The sequence below is a fragment of the Dipodomys ordii genome, unplaced genomic scaffold (genome assembly GCF_000151885.1).
Source record: "Dipodomys ordii isolate 6190 unplaced genomic scaffold, Dord_2.0 Scaffold45, whole genome shotgun sequence".
Taxonomy (NCBI): domain Eukaryota; kingdom Metazoa; phylum Chordata; class Mammalia; order Rodentia; family Heteromyidae; genus Dipodomys; species Dipodomys ordii.
In genome coordinates, this window is record NW_012267261.1 from 9,415,481 (window position 1) to 9,431,209 (window position 15,729).

The window sequence follows — 15,729 nt, forward strand, 5'->3', positions numbered from 1 at the left end:
GCGCGCGCGCGCGCGCTGTGGATGGAGCCTCAGCCTGTTCTTTCAGAGAGAATGTAATTTCTACCACTGTGCTCTTTATGACCCAGAGTTACGCATTCAGAAAGAATCTGCTGTGTCCAAGCATAGGGTATTTGTGAATCTGTGGAGAAGTGAGACACAGAGGAGAGGCAGACAGGTAAGGTGTAGTTGCTGTTGCCTGTCTACTGGGAAGAGGTGGTGGCTTGTTGTGAAGGCTCTGGTGTGGTATTGTGACTGTAGTGGATGGAGCTGGGATTGGCAAAGATTGGCTTTTCACAGAGGAAGGGAGCCTGCCCAAACCTGCCCTGGCCGGGCTAGTTGTGGCTTCTCTAGCAGTTGCTAAGCCTGTTGCTCTTCCCAGGCACAGGCAGATTACAAAGGCTTTCCTTCTCCAGGGCTTCTCTGATGCTGCTTACTTCTCATTACATCCTTTATAGGGATGAAGACCCTGTCTCTCTGGGCCAGGTTCCTGCCACTCTTCCTCTTGCCTGTCCTCATCCCTTGCCCTCTGTCTGCAGACCCACCAGCCCTGCTTAATCTCCTGCGACAGGCTCTCATGTGCTCTTCTCTGGCTGCCATATTCTTCTTTCTCCTCCTATCCCTTCTGCACCCATCTATAAATAAGTGAGACAAAATAGAAAATAGAGATAACCAATAAACTAAATCTTGACTCTTTGTAAAGATCAACCAAACAATAAGCTTTCTTCTAACAAAGCCTTTCTGCCTATTTCATAGCTATTGAGCAAGCTGAAGCTCCTAGAACTGTTGTTAGGAACTAACTTCCTCCAGGAATAGAGCCTCCTGTGGTCTCCACAGAAGACTAAAAAGAGGAACTTGTTTAATATTATAGGAAAAAGGCCTGAAAGTAATCTGCTGTTGACATGTAGTACTTCCTTCTTTCTAAGTTTCAGATACCATTTCCTATTTACTAATGCTTAGTTACTAAATGATATCTATGGCATGTAAAAGAATGGTTTAACTGTCTTCTGGTGGCTCATGCCTGTAATCTCAGCTACTTAGTAAGTTGAGATCTGAGGATTGTGGCTCAAAGCCAGCCGAGGCAGGAAAGTCTGTGAGATTTTTTTTTTTTTGGTCCAGTCCTGGGACCTGAACTCTGGGCCTGAGTGCTGTCCCTCAGCTCTTCAGCTCAAGGCTAGCGCTCTACCACTTGAGCCCCAGCACCACTTCCGGCTTTTTTCTTTTGCTTATGTGGTGCTGAGGAATCGAACCCAGGGCCTCAGGCATGTAAGGCAAGTGCTCTACAACTGAGCCACCTTTCCAGACCAGTCTGTGAGATTTTTATTTTCAGTTAACCAGGCAAAAGCTACAAGTGGTGCTCAAGTGGTAGAGCACCAGCCTTGAGCAAAATAGCTAAGGGACAGAGCTCAGACCCTGAGTTCAAACCCTAGTACTGCCACAGACACATTAAAAGGGGCAGTTAATCTGTATAAACTAGTGAAGCAGAATGAATATTTTCATTCTGGTTCATGTGCTGCTATGTCTTGTTGGTGAGCATAAGAAACATAAAAAAGGTGGTGGCATCATTTGTCATGTTAATAGGAGAGGCTCAATTCCTAGAGCAAGTCTGCTCACATTGCCCACCATAGACATTGCCAACTTCTCCATACCATTGGTCTCACTAATCTTTCAAAGCTGTCACCAGGTCTTCCTCTATCCAGAGGAGTCTATTATAATGCCTACTTCCTTATACCCATTTATCCACACCAGGCATTTCTGTGATATATGCAATGTGCTCACCATTAGGATTGGAGGTTAATGTTTAGGTTATTTATCTTTATATATCTTTATATATAGGTTATTTATCTGTCCCAGGGCAGGTGGTAAATTCTGGATGCTGGGTAAATTCTGGTGCCCCCCACAACACTCATACTCCCCCGGATACTTGCATAAGGATGTAGAGACAAGCTGGGCATCAGTGGCTCACGTCTATAATCCTAGCTACTCAGAAGGCTGAGATCAAAGGATTGTGATTCAAAGCCAGCCTGGACAGGAAAGTCCGTGAGACTCCTATCTCCAATTAACCACCAAAAAGCTGGAATTGGAGCTGTAATTCAAGTGGTAGAGTGCTAGTCTTGAGCAAAAAAACAATAAACAAACAAAAACAAACAAAAAACACCTCAGGAACAGTGTCTAGTCCCCGAGTTCTGGGCCTGGTCCTGGGGGACCAGCAAAAAGTAAAAAAATACAATAAAGGATCTAGAGATAGTATAGGAAAGTGACTCTCTTCTTCTTTCTTGCTAGTTACAAGTTATTTCCAAACTGCGTCCCATCCTTTGGGTTCCGCCATCTGCTACCTCTCACAGACAGAGTGGACAGCTTCAATGAGGAAGTTCGGAAACAGAGGGTGTCCAGGAACCGCGATGCGCCCGAGGGGGGCTTTGATGCAATCCTCCAGGCCGCTGTCTGCAAGGTAACTGTTCTTCCTGGTCCTGGGTCTTTACAGGAGGTCAAGGTAGAGAGTCTCTGTGTGGGTGTGGCATTTCCTGTAGGAGGTGACAGATGATGAACTACCTCAGCATGTGGCTGTGGTCCACTCTGGCATCCAAATGTAAGCTTTGTGGCCACCTGGGGAGATGTCCAGCTTTCAGGCCAGCTGGAGCTTAGGCTTGGCTTGAGCAGGCATGTGCCCTCTGTGTCAGGATGAGGTTGTTCAGGGGACACGTGTCTTTGCCAGAGATTGGCTGTTCTATGCTTACACACTTGACTTTTTTGCTTTTTTGCTTTTTTTTTTTCCAGGAGAAAAGCAGTGTAAAAGTCAAGCCATAGACATAGAATCACATAGAATTTTCTGGCCTAATTTTGTTAGACTTTCAATATTGTCCTATTGGGGATCCCAGGTGAAAAAATGGAATTGTGTGACCCCTCTGATTTGTTTTCTTCTGTTTCTTTATAACACATAAATCCGGAGGAAATGAACTCATACTTTTTTAAAAAAAGATTCTGATTAAAGAAATGTATAAATGCAATATTGCTATTGACTTACCCTTAAAATAATTTTCTCTGGGTGCTAGTGGTTTGTGCCTGTAATCCTAGCTATTCAGGAGGATGAGATCTGAGAATTGTGGTTCAAAGCCAGCCCAGCAGAAAAGTTCATGAGACTCCTAATTTAGCCACCAAAAAGCTAGAAGTGGAGCTGTGACTTAAGTGGTAGAGTGCCAGCATTGAGTGAAAAGAAAGCTTGGGGAAAGCACTCAGGCCCTGAATTCAAGAATTCAAGTCCCAGGACTGGTGTGTGTACACACACACACACACACACACACACACACACACACACACACACACACACACACACACACACACACACTACTGTCAAAACAAAGCAATTGACAACAAAACATAAAAATAACCATTCAAGGGGCTGGGAAGGTGGCTTAGTGGTAGAGTGCATGCCTTGCGTGCCAGAGGCCCTGGTTCGATTCCTCAATACCACATAAGCAAAAAGAAAAAAAGCTGGAAGTGGCGCTGTGGCTCAAGTGGCAGAGTGCTAGCCTTGAGCTGAAGAGCTGAGGGACAGTGCCCAGGCCCAGAGTTCAGGCTCCATGACCGGATCAAAAAAAACAGAAAAACAGACAAAAAAAAAAACAAACCATTCAAGTTCCTGATAGCAACACATATTTTTCAATTTTGCAATCTTTCTAGTGCATATACTTAGCATTTTCCACAAACTCATCATGTTTTATGTATAAATGGTAATGCTTTCTTGAAAATCCAGGCAAGTTCAGTGAGGTGGTTAGGAATGCTTCTGTTTGGGAGGGCAGGAAAGAGGTGAGAACCTATTGCAGAGGTTGCACATGGTGGCTGCTACAGAAATGCTCAGTGAACAGCTCTGAATTGTATGCACTACCATAGTTTCTGAGCTCAGCAAGTTTGTGTTCAGTGCATTATACATGCATCCTAGATATGTATGAGAAGGGAGCTACAATGTCCTTTCTGAAATAAGAAACCCCACATGGTAGTCAGAGATGGGGAAGGGAAAGGAAAAGACAGAGGAAGCAGCATATGCCCTTGCGGTCCTCTGACGTCCCTCCATCCTGCCATCACTGAGTCTTGTCCCTCCTGGAGTGGGAATCCCGGTGGCTCTCCATCCAGGGTGGCTGCTGGCCAGAAACACATGGTTTGGTTCACATGTCTGTGTTTTTTTTAGCAGTCTGAATGCCAGATGGAACACAGCTAGAATGTGTTTATCTCTGAGCTTCTTAACTGTGTCACAAAATAGCTTACAGATGTATTCCAGAAAGAATATTTGATTCTATTTTTGCCAGTCCTGAGACTCGAACTCTGGGCCTGGGCACTGTCCATGAACTTCTTTTGCTCAAGGCTAGCACTCTACCACTTGAGGCACAGAGCACTTCCTGCCTTTTCTGAGTGGTTTAGATGAAAGCCTCACAGACTTTCTGCCTGGGCTGGCTTTGAACCACGATCCTCAGATCTCACCCTTTTGAGTAGCTAGGATTACAGGCATGAGTCACTGACACCTGGCATCTTAGATATTTTTACTGGCATTTAGATCCTAGGAGGTGATGTCTTCACAGACATCTAGCCAATATCTACATGTTGGCCTGGCAGAAAATAGTTCAGAAAATGTAAGATTCCTCTCATCTACCTACCTGGAGAATTTTACATATTTTTCTTCTTTGGGGGGAGGAAGCCATCTTTAAATAAAGGCTTCTTGGGTCGGGAAAGGGAACCTAGTTAGAAGCCTAAGCATGTCCTACTACATTACTTCTACTAGATTAATTGGAACAACTTGATTGCTTGGGCCATAGTGATCTAGTGGACTGATGGGTCCACTCTCATGCCTGAAAAATCTCCCTATACTATCTCAGATGGATGGAGTATCCTACCCTTTGAAATTGTATATTTCAGGGGATTTTAACGGATTTCTCCAACTCATTGCCAGAAACTGGTAAATTATTGTTGACTGAGAAACATTTTATGAGTGTGTGGATTTCAGATTTATACCATTTGAAGTTTCTACTGAGGTCTTTGTCACCAGGAATGCATGGAAAGTTAATGATGGCTTTGAATCATGCGGTCTGCTAGCGACCAGCTTCATTTTTCTCCTTTCCTTTTCCTTTGTGCTACTACACACTATATTTACATAGGAATCATTTCTAAGTCACTTGGAACCATTTGTTTATAATAAATGTCATCTTTCCTGGTCCACACAAGCCTTAATTATGCTAGCAAAAAATTGGGAATTTGTCAGGGACTATCTTTTTGTAACAGACTGGGACAACCATGCCATTAGAGCTAATGACTTGAATAATAACTTGAGACAAATTAAGGCCGGAATGTGGAAAGCAAGTTTATAAAACAGTATGGACAGGATGATCCTGTTTAGCAAATAAAAGAAAGAAAAAAATATGGAACATATTTAAAGCAGGGAGGCTGTGGCTCACACCTGTAATCCTACCTACTGTGGAGACTGGGATCCGAGGCTCAAGCCCAGACAAGAAAGTCTATTAGACTCTAATCTTTGATTAATTACCAAAATGTAGGAAGTGGGGATGTGGCTTAAGTGGTATAATGCCAACTTTGAGATAAAACCTAAATAAAAACACAAGGCCCTGAGTTCAAGTCCCAGCACTAGACTAAAGCAGTTTTCTTAGGAGATAGAATTATAAGTTACTTAAATCTTTTTAATTTGGCTACATTTCCATTATGAACATTATGATTTTTTAAATTATGAAGCATTTAATAAAGTGGGAAGAATAGTGAAATTAAACCTCGTGTTCATCCTTAATGATTACCCCTCAAATGTCATTTGCACTGAAGCATTGCTTACTTTGTTTAATGAGTTTTCTGCCTACCCCTGACTGCCCAGATTACAGGCCCTCCACCTTAGTGCTGCAAACTGGTGTAACAGGGGGGGAAAGGCCTTCAATCTCCAGTACTGGCTGGGTATTTTCTAAGGCTGGAGTTGCTTAGACAGTGCCCGCCACAGTGCTGCCTGCTCTGCTTCCTCTGGCCCTGGCCCCGTGGAGCTAGAGCTGAGCTCACAGTGCCATGAGGAGCTGTTTGCACTGATTTTGTTCTCACTCTACTTCCCCTGGGTTGGACTATAGGTTATTGATTTGTGTGACTTCTCAATCTGAAACCAGCCATTCACGTGACTGACTTAACTCCTGTCTCTATAGCCTGCTCTGTGTTTCTTGGAAAGCTGTTCTTTGCAAAACGGAATCTACCTGTTTCTATTTAGGATTTTATTTTGTATAAATAAAATGAGTGGTGGTTTTGAGTTGCTTTATTTCCCCCCAGCTGCCCTCATTGCTGTGAGAAAGCAGTTTGGCAGCATCTATAGCTAAAGGAGACATTCTCACCCAGGCAGGTACTTTTGGTAGTGCCCTATTCCCAACAAGTTTGGAGATGAATGCCATTACCCCTCATGTCTCTACCCAGAAGCCCATGGTTGGGCCTTGTTTATACTTTGTCTTGGTCAGAATAATGGCTTTTCCCATTCCTAGTTTTATTGTTCCCATAGGACTTTTAGAAGTTGACTCTCAGTTGTTTGTTCTGAGATTGCACAGGTGAGGTGTGATATATATACTGGCTGGAACTGAGGCTGCTTTTCTAGTCTTTCAAGGAAGTACCTTGGGCTTCCAGAGGACTAGGGGTGGGGGGGGTAGGGGGAGGAGCCAAGGGACTTTGGGTTCCAAGCTGCCAGTCACCACCTAGCTGTTGTCATGAGTTTGAGGTTAGGAACATAAAATCTCTACGGGCTGCTTTGTCCCATCAGATCTGTGCAGCCCAGCACATTGCTTGGTTTGCCCAGCCTCTCACACACCAGCATTTAGCCCTCATAGTCTTTAGATATTCTTTCCATTTTAACATTTTAGTTTTGATTCTCCAACTTCGCATTGAGCGTTAAGTTTCTGCATCATTTCTGTCCTCTCAGAAATAGATGAACAAATCTTAAAGCAAATGAAGTTGCTTTGCTTGAATGAAAACATTTTTTTTTAATGTGGATGGAGTCCTGTATTCCTTTGCTGGTAAGAAGATCCTAGTCTAAAATAGAGACCACATCTCCTGAGGCTGATGGGACCACTCTGTGCAGGAAAACAAGTTATGTGGGCCTCAAGAAATTAAAGTAATTGCTCTGCTCACTTGACTCAATCTGGTTCACTTGAAAGCCCATTCTCTTTCTGGTCCCAGGGACCAGGTACATTGGGAAGTAGCAGTGGTACAGTGTAGAGCAAGGACACCGGGTTTAGAGTCCTTTTGTCCTGCCCTGAGCTCCAATTCTGCTGCTGCCTACCAGCTCTGTGGATGCTGGTGGGCTTTCCCACCTACACATGCTCATTGGGAAAAGGCAGAGGGTGGAGCTGGAGGCAAGGGTGATCCCTGGGTGCCCTTCACCCATGCTGATTAACACTGCTTTCTACAAAGGACTTAAATTATAGCAACTCGACCCTTTCCATGCATGCATGCATAAGCCACTACTTGGGCTTCAACTTGGGGCTTAGGCACTGTCCCTTAGCTTTTGAACTCAAGGCTGGCACTCTACCACTTGAACCACGTAGCTCTTTTTCTGGCTTTTTGATGGTTTTAATTGGAGATAAGTCTTAACAGACTTTTCTGCACAGCTTGGCTTCCAACCTTGATCCTCAGATCTCAGCTACCGCTGCTCAGTGATCATCCTTTTCTGGCCCTCCTAACAGTAAGGCCCAGCTGGCTGTGAAGGGTTTCCTTTCTGTACCCTGCCGCTCACACTTTCCACAGTGTTGATTTGGTATCTTTGGACTTGTTGTCTGGTTCCTACTAGACTTTAGATGTGCGTAATTTTTTTCAAGTATGCATGAAGGGCTGTAGGAAATTGCCCTCTTTTCCCCCACAGCACACACATCTAGGGCCTTGGCGTGCTTGGAGAGACTCCTCCACATGCTATCTGTTCTGGCCAGCTCTTGTTGCTTCTATGGGCAATCTCATCCCTGATTCACTTGCCCTTCCTTTGCTGCAGAGTCTCTGCAAAATACCATTGAAATGTTGGATTTCCTGAGGAGGTGCTTGCAGGTCAGGTGTGCAGAGTTTCACCTGTGTTCTCCACTGTCTAATGATGGTTTTCCTTGGCTCTCTGTGTTACAGATGGCAGTGGTAACAGGTGCTTTTGAATTATTCCACCAGCTTTGTCTCTAAGGTGACATCTCTAATCTGTGACCCAGCGGTTCTCTATGCTGCGGGCTTCACTGCCTTGCCAACAGCTAGCTGCCTATCCTCAGGTAGGGTCAGGAACTGGCTGGATTCCTCCTCGGTGTTGTCAGCTAGGCATGGTGAGAGTATGTATCCTTTAACCGTGTAGGTAAACCAACTGCTCCCAGCCTTGCTTCTGCCCTGGGAGACATCTGCACAGGCAGACAGCTTCACTCACTGCCATGGCAGTGAAGAGTTAGGCCTGGGGAAAGGCCATCTCTCAGTCTCCACCCAGTGTCCTCTGCGTTCAGACTTGAATGACCTCTGGTCAGCTGCCCTGACTCCTGCCAGGTCCTTTGCACATGTTGTTTCCTCCCTTGTAGTCCTACTTTCCTGCCTCCTCCTCCTCCTGTTCTTCTTCCTCTTCCCAATAGAATTTATTTATTTAGTTTAGAGCAGTCTCTAGCCTTTCCTGGTCTGATTCTCCTGTACCATCAGCCTCCCTCACCAGTATGGGATATTGGTTCCAGTCAATGAGCAGTGTTGGTCAACCGGAGTCTGTCATTTACTTTAGGGTTCATCGACCTTGGTGGCTGGTATCCATCCTGTAGATTTTAGCAAATGTATAACTGCATGTGTCACACTGTGTACAGGGTGGTTCCCCTACTCTGAAAGCCCACGGTGATTAGATTTTTATCCCTCCCTTCTTCCTCCAATTCTGCGATTACCTCCCCCCTCCCCCACAATCTAACCTCTGCCTCCATGTGCAGATCTCCACTTAATTGTGTCAAGAAACCTCCCTGACTGAGCATCTAGACTAGGTCCAGGTCCCCAGGGACAGGTCCTTGGTCATGTCTACCCTAGGTATGATGTTATTTTTATTTGTGTTCTTCCCCATGGAGATAGTAAAATCCCCAAAAGGCAAGGACTATGTCTCTTTTCTGAGTCCTCAGCACGAAGCTTCCTACCTGGCACACAACTGGTCTGCATTAAGCATCTGGTGAACAAACAAATGCCTTTGTGCTTCTGAAGTTCAGGAGCTCCCAGGGCCTCATACTATACACTGTACACTCTCCCATCATACCTCGCTGCCTCTGTGTCTAAGGAGTTTCAAGTATATCCTTTGACTTCAAACCCCACATGCTGTTTCTAGGTTTCATCTCAGTGGCAAGAATGGTGAAGCAAAGTAAAAAAAAAATGAGAAAAAGTGCCTGTCCTTGGGGTTGTAGGAGGTAGATAAAGCAACCTATTTGTAAACATTACGTTGACCCATATAAAATTATTGACATTTGACTGTTAATAGCATATGATATTTACCTATTGGTGTTTTTCTTCTATAAAATGGACCCCTCCCTCCTTCCTTCCCTTTCTCCCTTCCTTCCTTTTCCTTTCCTCCCTTCTTTCTTCCATTCTTTTCTCCTTCCTTCTGCAGTGCTAGGACCCAAACCCAGAGCCTTGCCCATGCTAGGAAGGGACTCTGTCTCTGTGCTATATCCTTAGCCCCCCTAGATAGAAAATTCATATGGCTTTTTTGTATGCTGGGCTTGAACTCAGGGTTTAGATGCTGCCCCTTAGCTTTTTCTCAAGGATGGTGCTAGACCATTTGAGCCACAGCTCCATTTCTGGCTTTTTGTGGTTAATTGGAGCTAAGAGTTTCACAGACTTTCTTGCCGAGGCTGGTGCCAAACTGTGATCCTCAGGTCTCAGCCTCCTGATTAGCTAGGATTACAGGTGTGAGCCACTGGTGCTTGTCTTCACATTCTGGCAATTATCTTCAGTTCAGATTGGACCCTGCTCACACAAGAATGGACAGAGGTCACACTAGAAATGTCTTGAGTTTAAGCTTGAGAATGCATTCATACCCTGAGTCACAGAATGAAATTTCTTTTCCCAAGCAAAGAAGTCCTACATTTTTGGCCTCATTAAGTTTAACCACAGAGCAGATTTTTTTTCAAAGTATGGGTAGAGACAGGAAAAAACAAACTATTAATGTGAACATGTTTATTGGCATAAAGTGATGAAAACAGGCTTGAATGTCATCATAATGCAGGAAGCCGATCTCAGAGTCTAACCTTGGTTTCCCTTGTATGCTGTGTTGGAATTAAGTCTCATTGGTTCCCCCAAGCTCAGATTTTTTTTAAATTTTATTTTATTTTTGTGAGTTGTAGGGCTTGAACTTAGGGCCTGGACATTGTCCCTGAACTTTTGTTCTCAAGGCTAGCACGCTACCACTTTGGGCCACAGCTCCACTTCTGGTTTTCTGGTGGTTAGAGATAAGAGTCTCATAGATATTCCTGGTCTGGCTGGCTTGGAACCTCAATCTTCAGATCTCAGCCTCCTGAGTAGCTAGGATTGCAGGTGTGAGCCACTGATGCCCAGCCCAACCTCAGATTTTGATGTGGGATCTGCCATTAGCTGCTTAGGTTAGCCCCTTTACCTTCCCCCAATACCTGTTCTCTCTCAAAGGGCTTAACATAATGTTTTATTGTTAGAGTTGAAAGTTATTGAGACCTTATTGTGCACAAGATTCCCATTACCCCAGTAAGGTATTGTGAGAGGCACACAGTTGAGTAACCACAGCTCCTGCCCTCCACTCTCCACATGAAAGAGTGATGTGTGAAGTGAACGAAGTCTAGGGTGGAGGCAGTGTGTAGCCTCTGGGAGGACTGGGTCCATAGGAGCCAGTGGTTGAAATGGTAGTTAATAGTGCTCCTTGCTTACCCTGGTCTCATTGCTTCCCTGCAGGGCTTAAATGTTAATGATGTGGTCATTAACATTCCCTATGAGTTGAATGTGTTACAGGGCTGGCTGAGCTCTGTGCCAAGAAACACAGGCTTAATTCATTTAGTTCCCTGAAAGTGATTGTACTGTCCCCTTATGACAAGGAATAAGCTTAGGAAGTTTCTATGTAACTTTTCCATGGTCTTATAGCTAGAAATGACAGAGCCAGAGATGGAAGCTAGACCCATGTCCATAAATTAAGTGAACTTATCATTAACATTGGAGGGTCTGCTCTGTGTGTGTGTGTGTGTGTGTGTGTGTGTGTTTGCACGTGCACACGTGCAGTGGTATTGGGGCTAGAAATTAGGGCCTGGGTGCTGTCCTTCATCTTTTTCCCTTAAGATGGGTATTCTACCACATGTGCCATAGCTCCACTTCTGGCTTTTTGGTGGCTAACTGGAGACAAAAGCCTCACAGACTTTCTTGCCCAGGATGGCTTTGAACCATGATCCTCACATCTCGGCCTCTTAAATAGCTAGGATTACAGGTATGAGCTATGGGTACCCAAGCATCTGCTGTCTTTTGAAGTTGCAGAAGAACAGAGAAGTGGGAGGGGTGATTTTCCAAACACATCAACTCCTAATCCCAAGGACCATCACAATTACCCTCCTGACCCTGTTTGCCAACTGTAGCACAGGCTGAAATAATCCCAGGGCTTGTACTACTTGGTATGTGCTATTTGTCTCTGGAGCCAGGACCTCTCTGCTTATTAGGCACATTTGTACCATGACTGACAGTTCTTAGGATTTCCAGGGAACTATGGAAACCATAGGTCAGTGTGCTACTGGAGCGTGGGTGGCCGTTGGCATCCCTGTCTGTAAGATGTGCTCCCTGGCTTCTGCCTTGTCTTCCTCAGTTCTGAGGGGGACCTTTAAACTTTTGACTCTGCTCCAGTAGCTTTCTGGAGGGAGGGTGTTGTAAGCACTATCTCTGCATCAGTGAGTCAGATCAGCAAGCTACCCACATTAGCTCACTATGTTTTCTAGACAGCCTCCTGGACATGGTGCCCAGGCCCTCCCTGCACTCTCCATTGGGTGTGCTTAAGTGTGCGTCTTTCGCTTGCCACACTCTGCCTGTTATGTAAACACGGTACTACGAAGTGGAAGTGGGGACCTGCAGGCCAGATGACTGCGAGGCCACTGGAAGATTCAGCTGCCAGACATAGGCCATGAGCTCGGGGCCCAGGCAGAGAGCCCTGCTGGCCACCGTCCCAGCCCGGCTTTCCTCTGTGTAGGTCACACCACATGGGGTGGGAGTGGGGGTCTGTCTCTGCAGAGTCAGGGCTGAGTGGATTGTGCTGGGTGTGAAAATCACATCATCTCAGGAGATATACCATAAGAAAGATATCAGCTGATTGAGGCTGTCAGCTCAGAAGATGGAATCAACCCTTCTGCTTGGCCCAGGAGATGCACAAGGATGGCCATAGAAAAGTAGCTTAGAGTCCAAGGAAAAGAAGACTGGCTAACGGGGCAACTCAGCATCAGAACAGATGCCTGATGGGGCAGGCAGTGTGCAGGTCTGATACCACGAGTGCATGCCAGAGAAAGAAAACCTGCTCTCCAGGGAAGTTAGTTGAGAATTCCTTGGGCTTCCTTCCAAACTCCAGGTGTTACCTATTTCCCCCACGCCTGTTACTCAGTAACCTCCCTGGTGCTTTGCCTGCTTCATCCCTTTCCAACCTGTCTATCGTTCTTATCATGCCATTCTCTTAGCTGCCTTTGGATTTGGCCTCTGTGACCACGAACTCTTGCAAGCTTGCTTTGAGCTGGTGTCTAGGAAAATCTCTCCCTGGCTCCTGCCAGCTTCCCACAGAGCCATCTTTGTATTCTGGTAGGGGAGCTGCTCAGGGGACCCAGGGACACAGTGGGGATGGGGCCTTTAAGGACCTTCCTCTTGTCAGAGCTAGTGGTGTGCCTCTTCCCATCTCCAGGAAACTAAACTTCCCCACAGCTGGAAACTGGTGTCCTCAAACTAGAGAAACCAAGGCTTCTGTGCCCTGGCCGTCGGTTCCTCTCTCCTCAGGCCCAGGTTCTCTGGGACCAGCTGTTGGAGATCAACAGACATAGCATGTCCATCTGCACTCTTAGGAAGAGTCGGTTTTTGTTTTTGTTTTTTCTTAGACTTGGAAGGGTTTGGTCTCCCTTTCAGTTCCTAATTCTTTTTCAGGGGGTGCCAGAGAGTTGGTCAGATTTTAAGAAACCCAGGGGAAGAAATAGAGGCAACGGCCTGCTAGTTTTAAAAATGAAGGGGAGAGATGAGGGCCAAGTCTGGGAGTAGCAGGGTCAAGGGAAGGGCTAGAGTAACCGGGCCAATCACTTATTTTTAAGCACATGGGAAGGAACTGGGGAGACACTGGCTGGTGGAACATTCTCCACAGAGAGTGGGACTTTACTTAGAGAGGGAGGAGCTGTCCTTCCTTTGGGATAGTGAGATCAGAGGAGAGGGAAGAAAACTGGCTAGCTTGTTTGGGAAGGAGGAAGACACTGACTGTAAGGTGTCCTCACAGGGTAACAGAGATTTTAGGGACAGGTGAGGAGGGGTCTTGTCTCTCTGAGTGACAGATGAAATGAGGTCACCCCCTGAGGGACTGGGAAGACAAAAGGTGAAACAGACCTGGAGGTGAATTGGATACAGATCTGCTCAGCAGACAGAGAAGTAAGTGAACTGCAATCTTGGCTAGACACTGAATTTCTTGCTTAAGGCCAGTGAGTTTCTGTCTTGAGGGCTGGCCTTTGTCATATTTAACAAAATCAAATTTGTTTACCTGTTGTTTTTATTCAGAGACCTAAATAAATAGGTCTTTCTTTTTCATTTAAAACTTTTTAATAGAGAGGATATATGCAACATAAAATTTTTAAAGGAGATAAATGTTCCCCCTATCCTATAATCGAAATATAAGCTCCTGTGCTTCTGAATTATAGACATGAGAGGCTTTGTGGAAACACTGAAGATAACAAACATCAATTACTGAATGTTTACTACATTCCTGAGCACGCACTAGTTTCCTGGGCTCTGTGCTTCCTGTGTGTCATTTTGTTGACTTCCCTCAATAGCCCTATTTGATCAGAGTGGTTATTATCTCCTTTGTATAGATGAGGAAACTGAGATTGGCAAAGATGAAATAACTTGCCCAAGAATACAAAGGCAAAACAGATGTGAGGCTGGCTTGCCAGTCATCTGAGCCCAAACACATGGTGGTTGGTGGATAGTGGTCAGATACTCCTGCCAAGTAAGAGAATGTTTATATATGCTGTTCCCAGCACATTCCTGACTGCAAGTTCATGCAACGTTCTGTATTTAACTGACATTCTGAGCAGAGCAAGCCTTCCTTAAAACACACAATAAAAACTTGATAAAGGTATAATTGATAAGTAAGTATATATTACATATATCAAATGAGTAGGGATTACATTGTTTTTAGACAGTCTTATTGTTTTATAGCTGCTCTGGTCTTGAACTTGTGATCCTCTGGCCACAGCCTTCTGATAGCTGGGATCACAGGTATGTGATTGGCTCACTTTGGTAAATTTGCACATATGTGCACACTCAAGAAACCATCAACACAATCAAGAGAGTGAACATTTTATCCTTAACCATCCCCCAAAGTGTGCTTGTTCCCCTTCGTAGTTCTCCTTCCCCACTGCCCCAGGCAACCACAAATTTACTTTTTGTCACTGCACATTAGACTGTATTTGCTGAGGTTTTTCTCTCCACAATATATAATCTTTTTTGCCTGGCTTATTTCATTCTCATTCTATTATTGTGAGATTCCTTTATGTAGTTAAGTGCTCAACCCTTTTTTTTCCCTGAGAAGTACTGCATAGATACAGTAGCATTTGTTAGGATTGTATAGTGTAGAGCAGAGAGTCATTCACCTGCTGTCCTGAGAAAACCACTATAAATGCCCGTGTTCTTGCCTTTGCACGAATGTATGCCTTCTTTTCTATTGAGTCTGTACTTAGAGGAACATCTGTGCTAGATGTTTCACTTTTAAATTAACTTTCCTGATGGTTTCTTTTTGCTAGCAGCACTAGGGCCTGAACTCAGGTCCATCTGCTTGCTCTACAATGGAGTCACACCACGCCATTCCCCTCCCTCTATCCAGTGGTTTTCTAAAGTCTGTGTATCAGCAATCTATATTACACCTGTGTATTGGGCATCTTACATTTCTATAAGCAGCCCATGGATTTCACCTGCATTTAGAGTGTTAAGACCTTTTAATTTTAGCTTAATAGTCTGTAAGAGCATCTTGCAGTGGTTTTTAATTAATTCAGAGCTTTTAACCTGTTTGTAGCATAGGGATTCCTGTTCCTTAAGCTAATGCATCGCCTCTACACCAAGTCGTAAAAGGAGAGAAAAAATATAAAAGGTTTTCCTGCTCATTGAAGGTGATTATAGATTCCATTTATAGTTTCTTGTATATGACAAGTAATTTTTAATACCTTGTGTCTAAAAACCTAGTCCCAGCTCTGCAAAGTGGGCTTAGTGCCATTTTGCAAAGAAAAAGACAGGCTGTGAGAAGGGAGGCACAGATTCAGGGTTCCACAGTTGGGACAAAGTTTAAACTCCGAATCATCTATTCTATAGTTCATAGGCTCTGGCCTCCAAGGTATGTTCTGTTTTGTAGGTGAGTTATTTTTACTTCCTTTAGGAAAAAAAAATCTAGGTATGGTAGCACATATCTATAATCCCAGTACTCAAAGGTAAGATAGGACAATCCAGAGTTCGAGGCCAGCTGGAGCTATAAAACTCTGTCTTAAACACAATAATATTAGCCAG

At 44.7% G+C, this 15,729-nt stretch overlaps 1 protein-coding gene across 1 annotated transcript in view; it reads left to right on the forward strand.

Moving 5' to 3' along the window:
- LOC105987905 (integrin beta-5-like) overlaps positions 1-15,729 on the forward strand; it is a 75,662-nt gene that overhangs the window by 29,747 nt on the left and 30,186 nt on the right. The window contains exon 4 of the mRNA XM_013019324.1: positions 2,281-2,449. Coding sequence (XP_012874778.1) covers positions 2,281-2,449 — 169 coding nt within the window. The remainder of the gene's footprint in view (positions 1-2,280; positions 2,450-15,729) is intronic.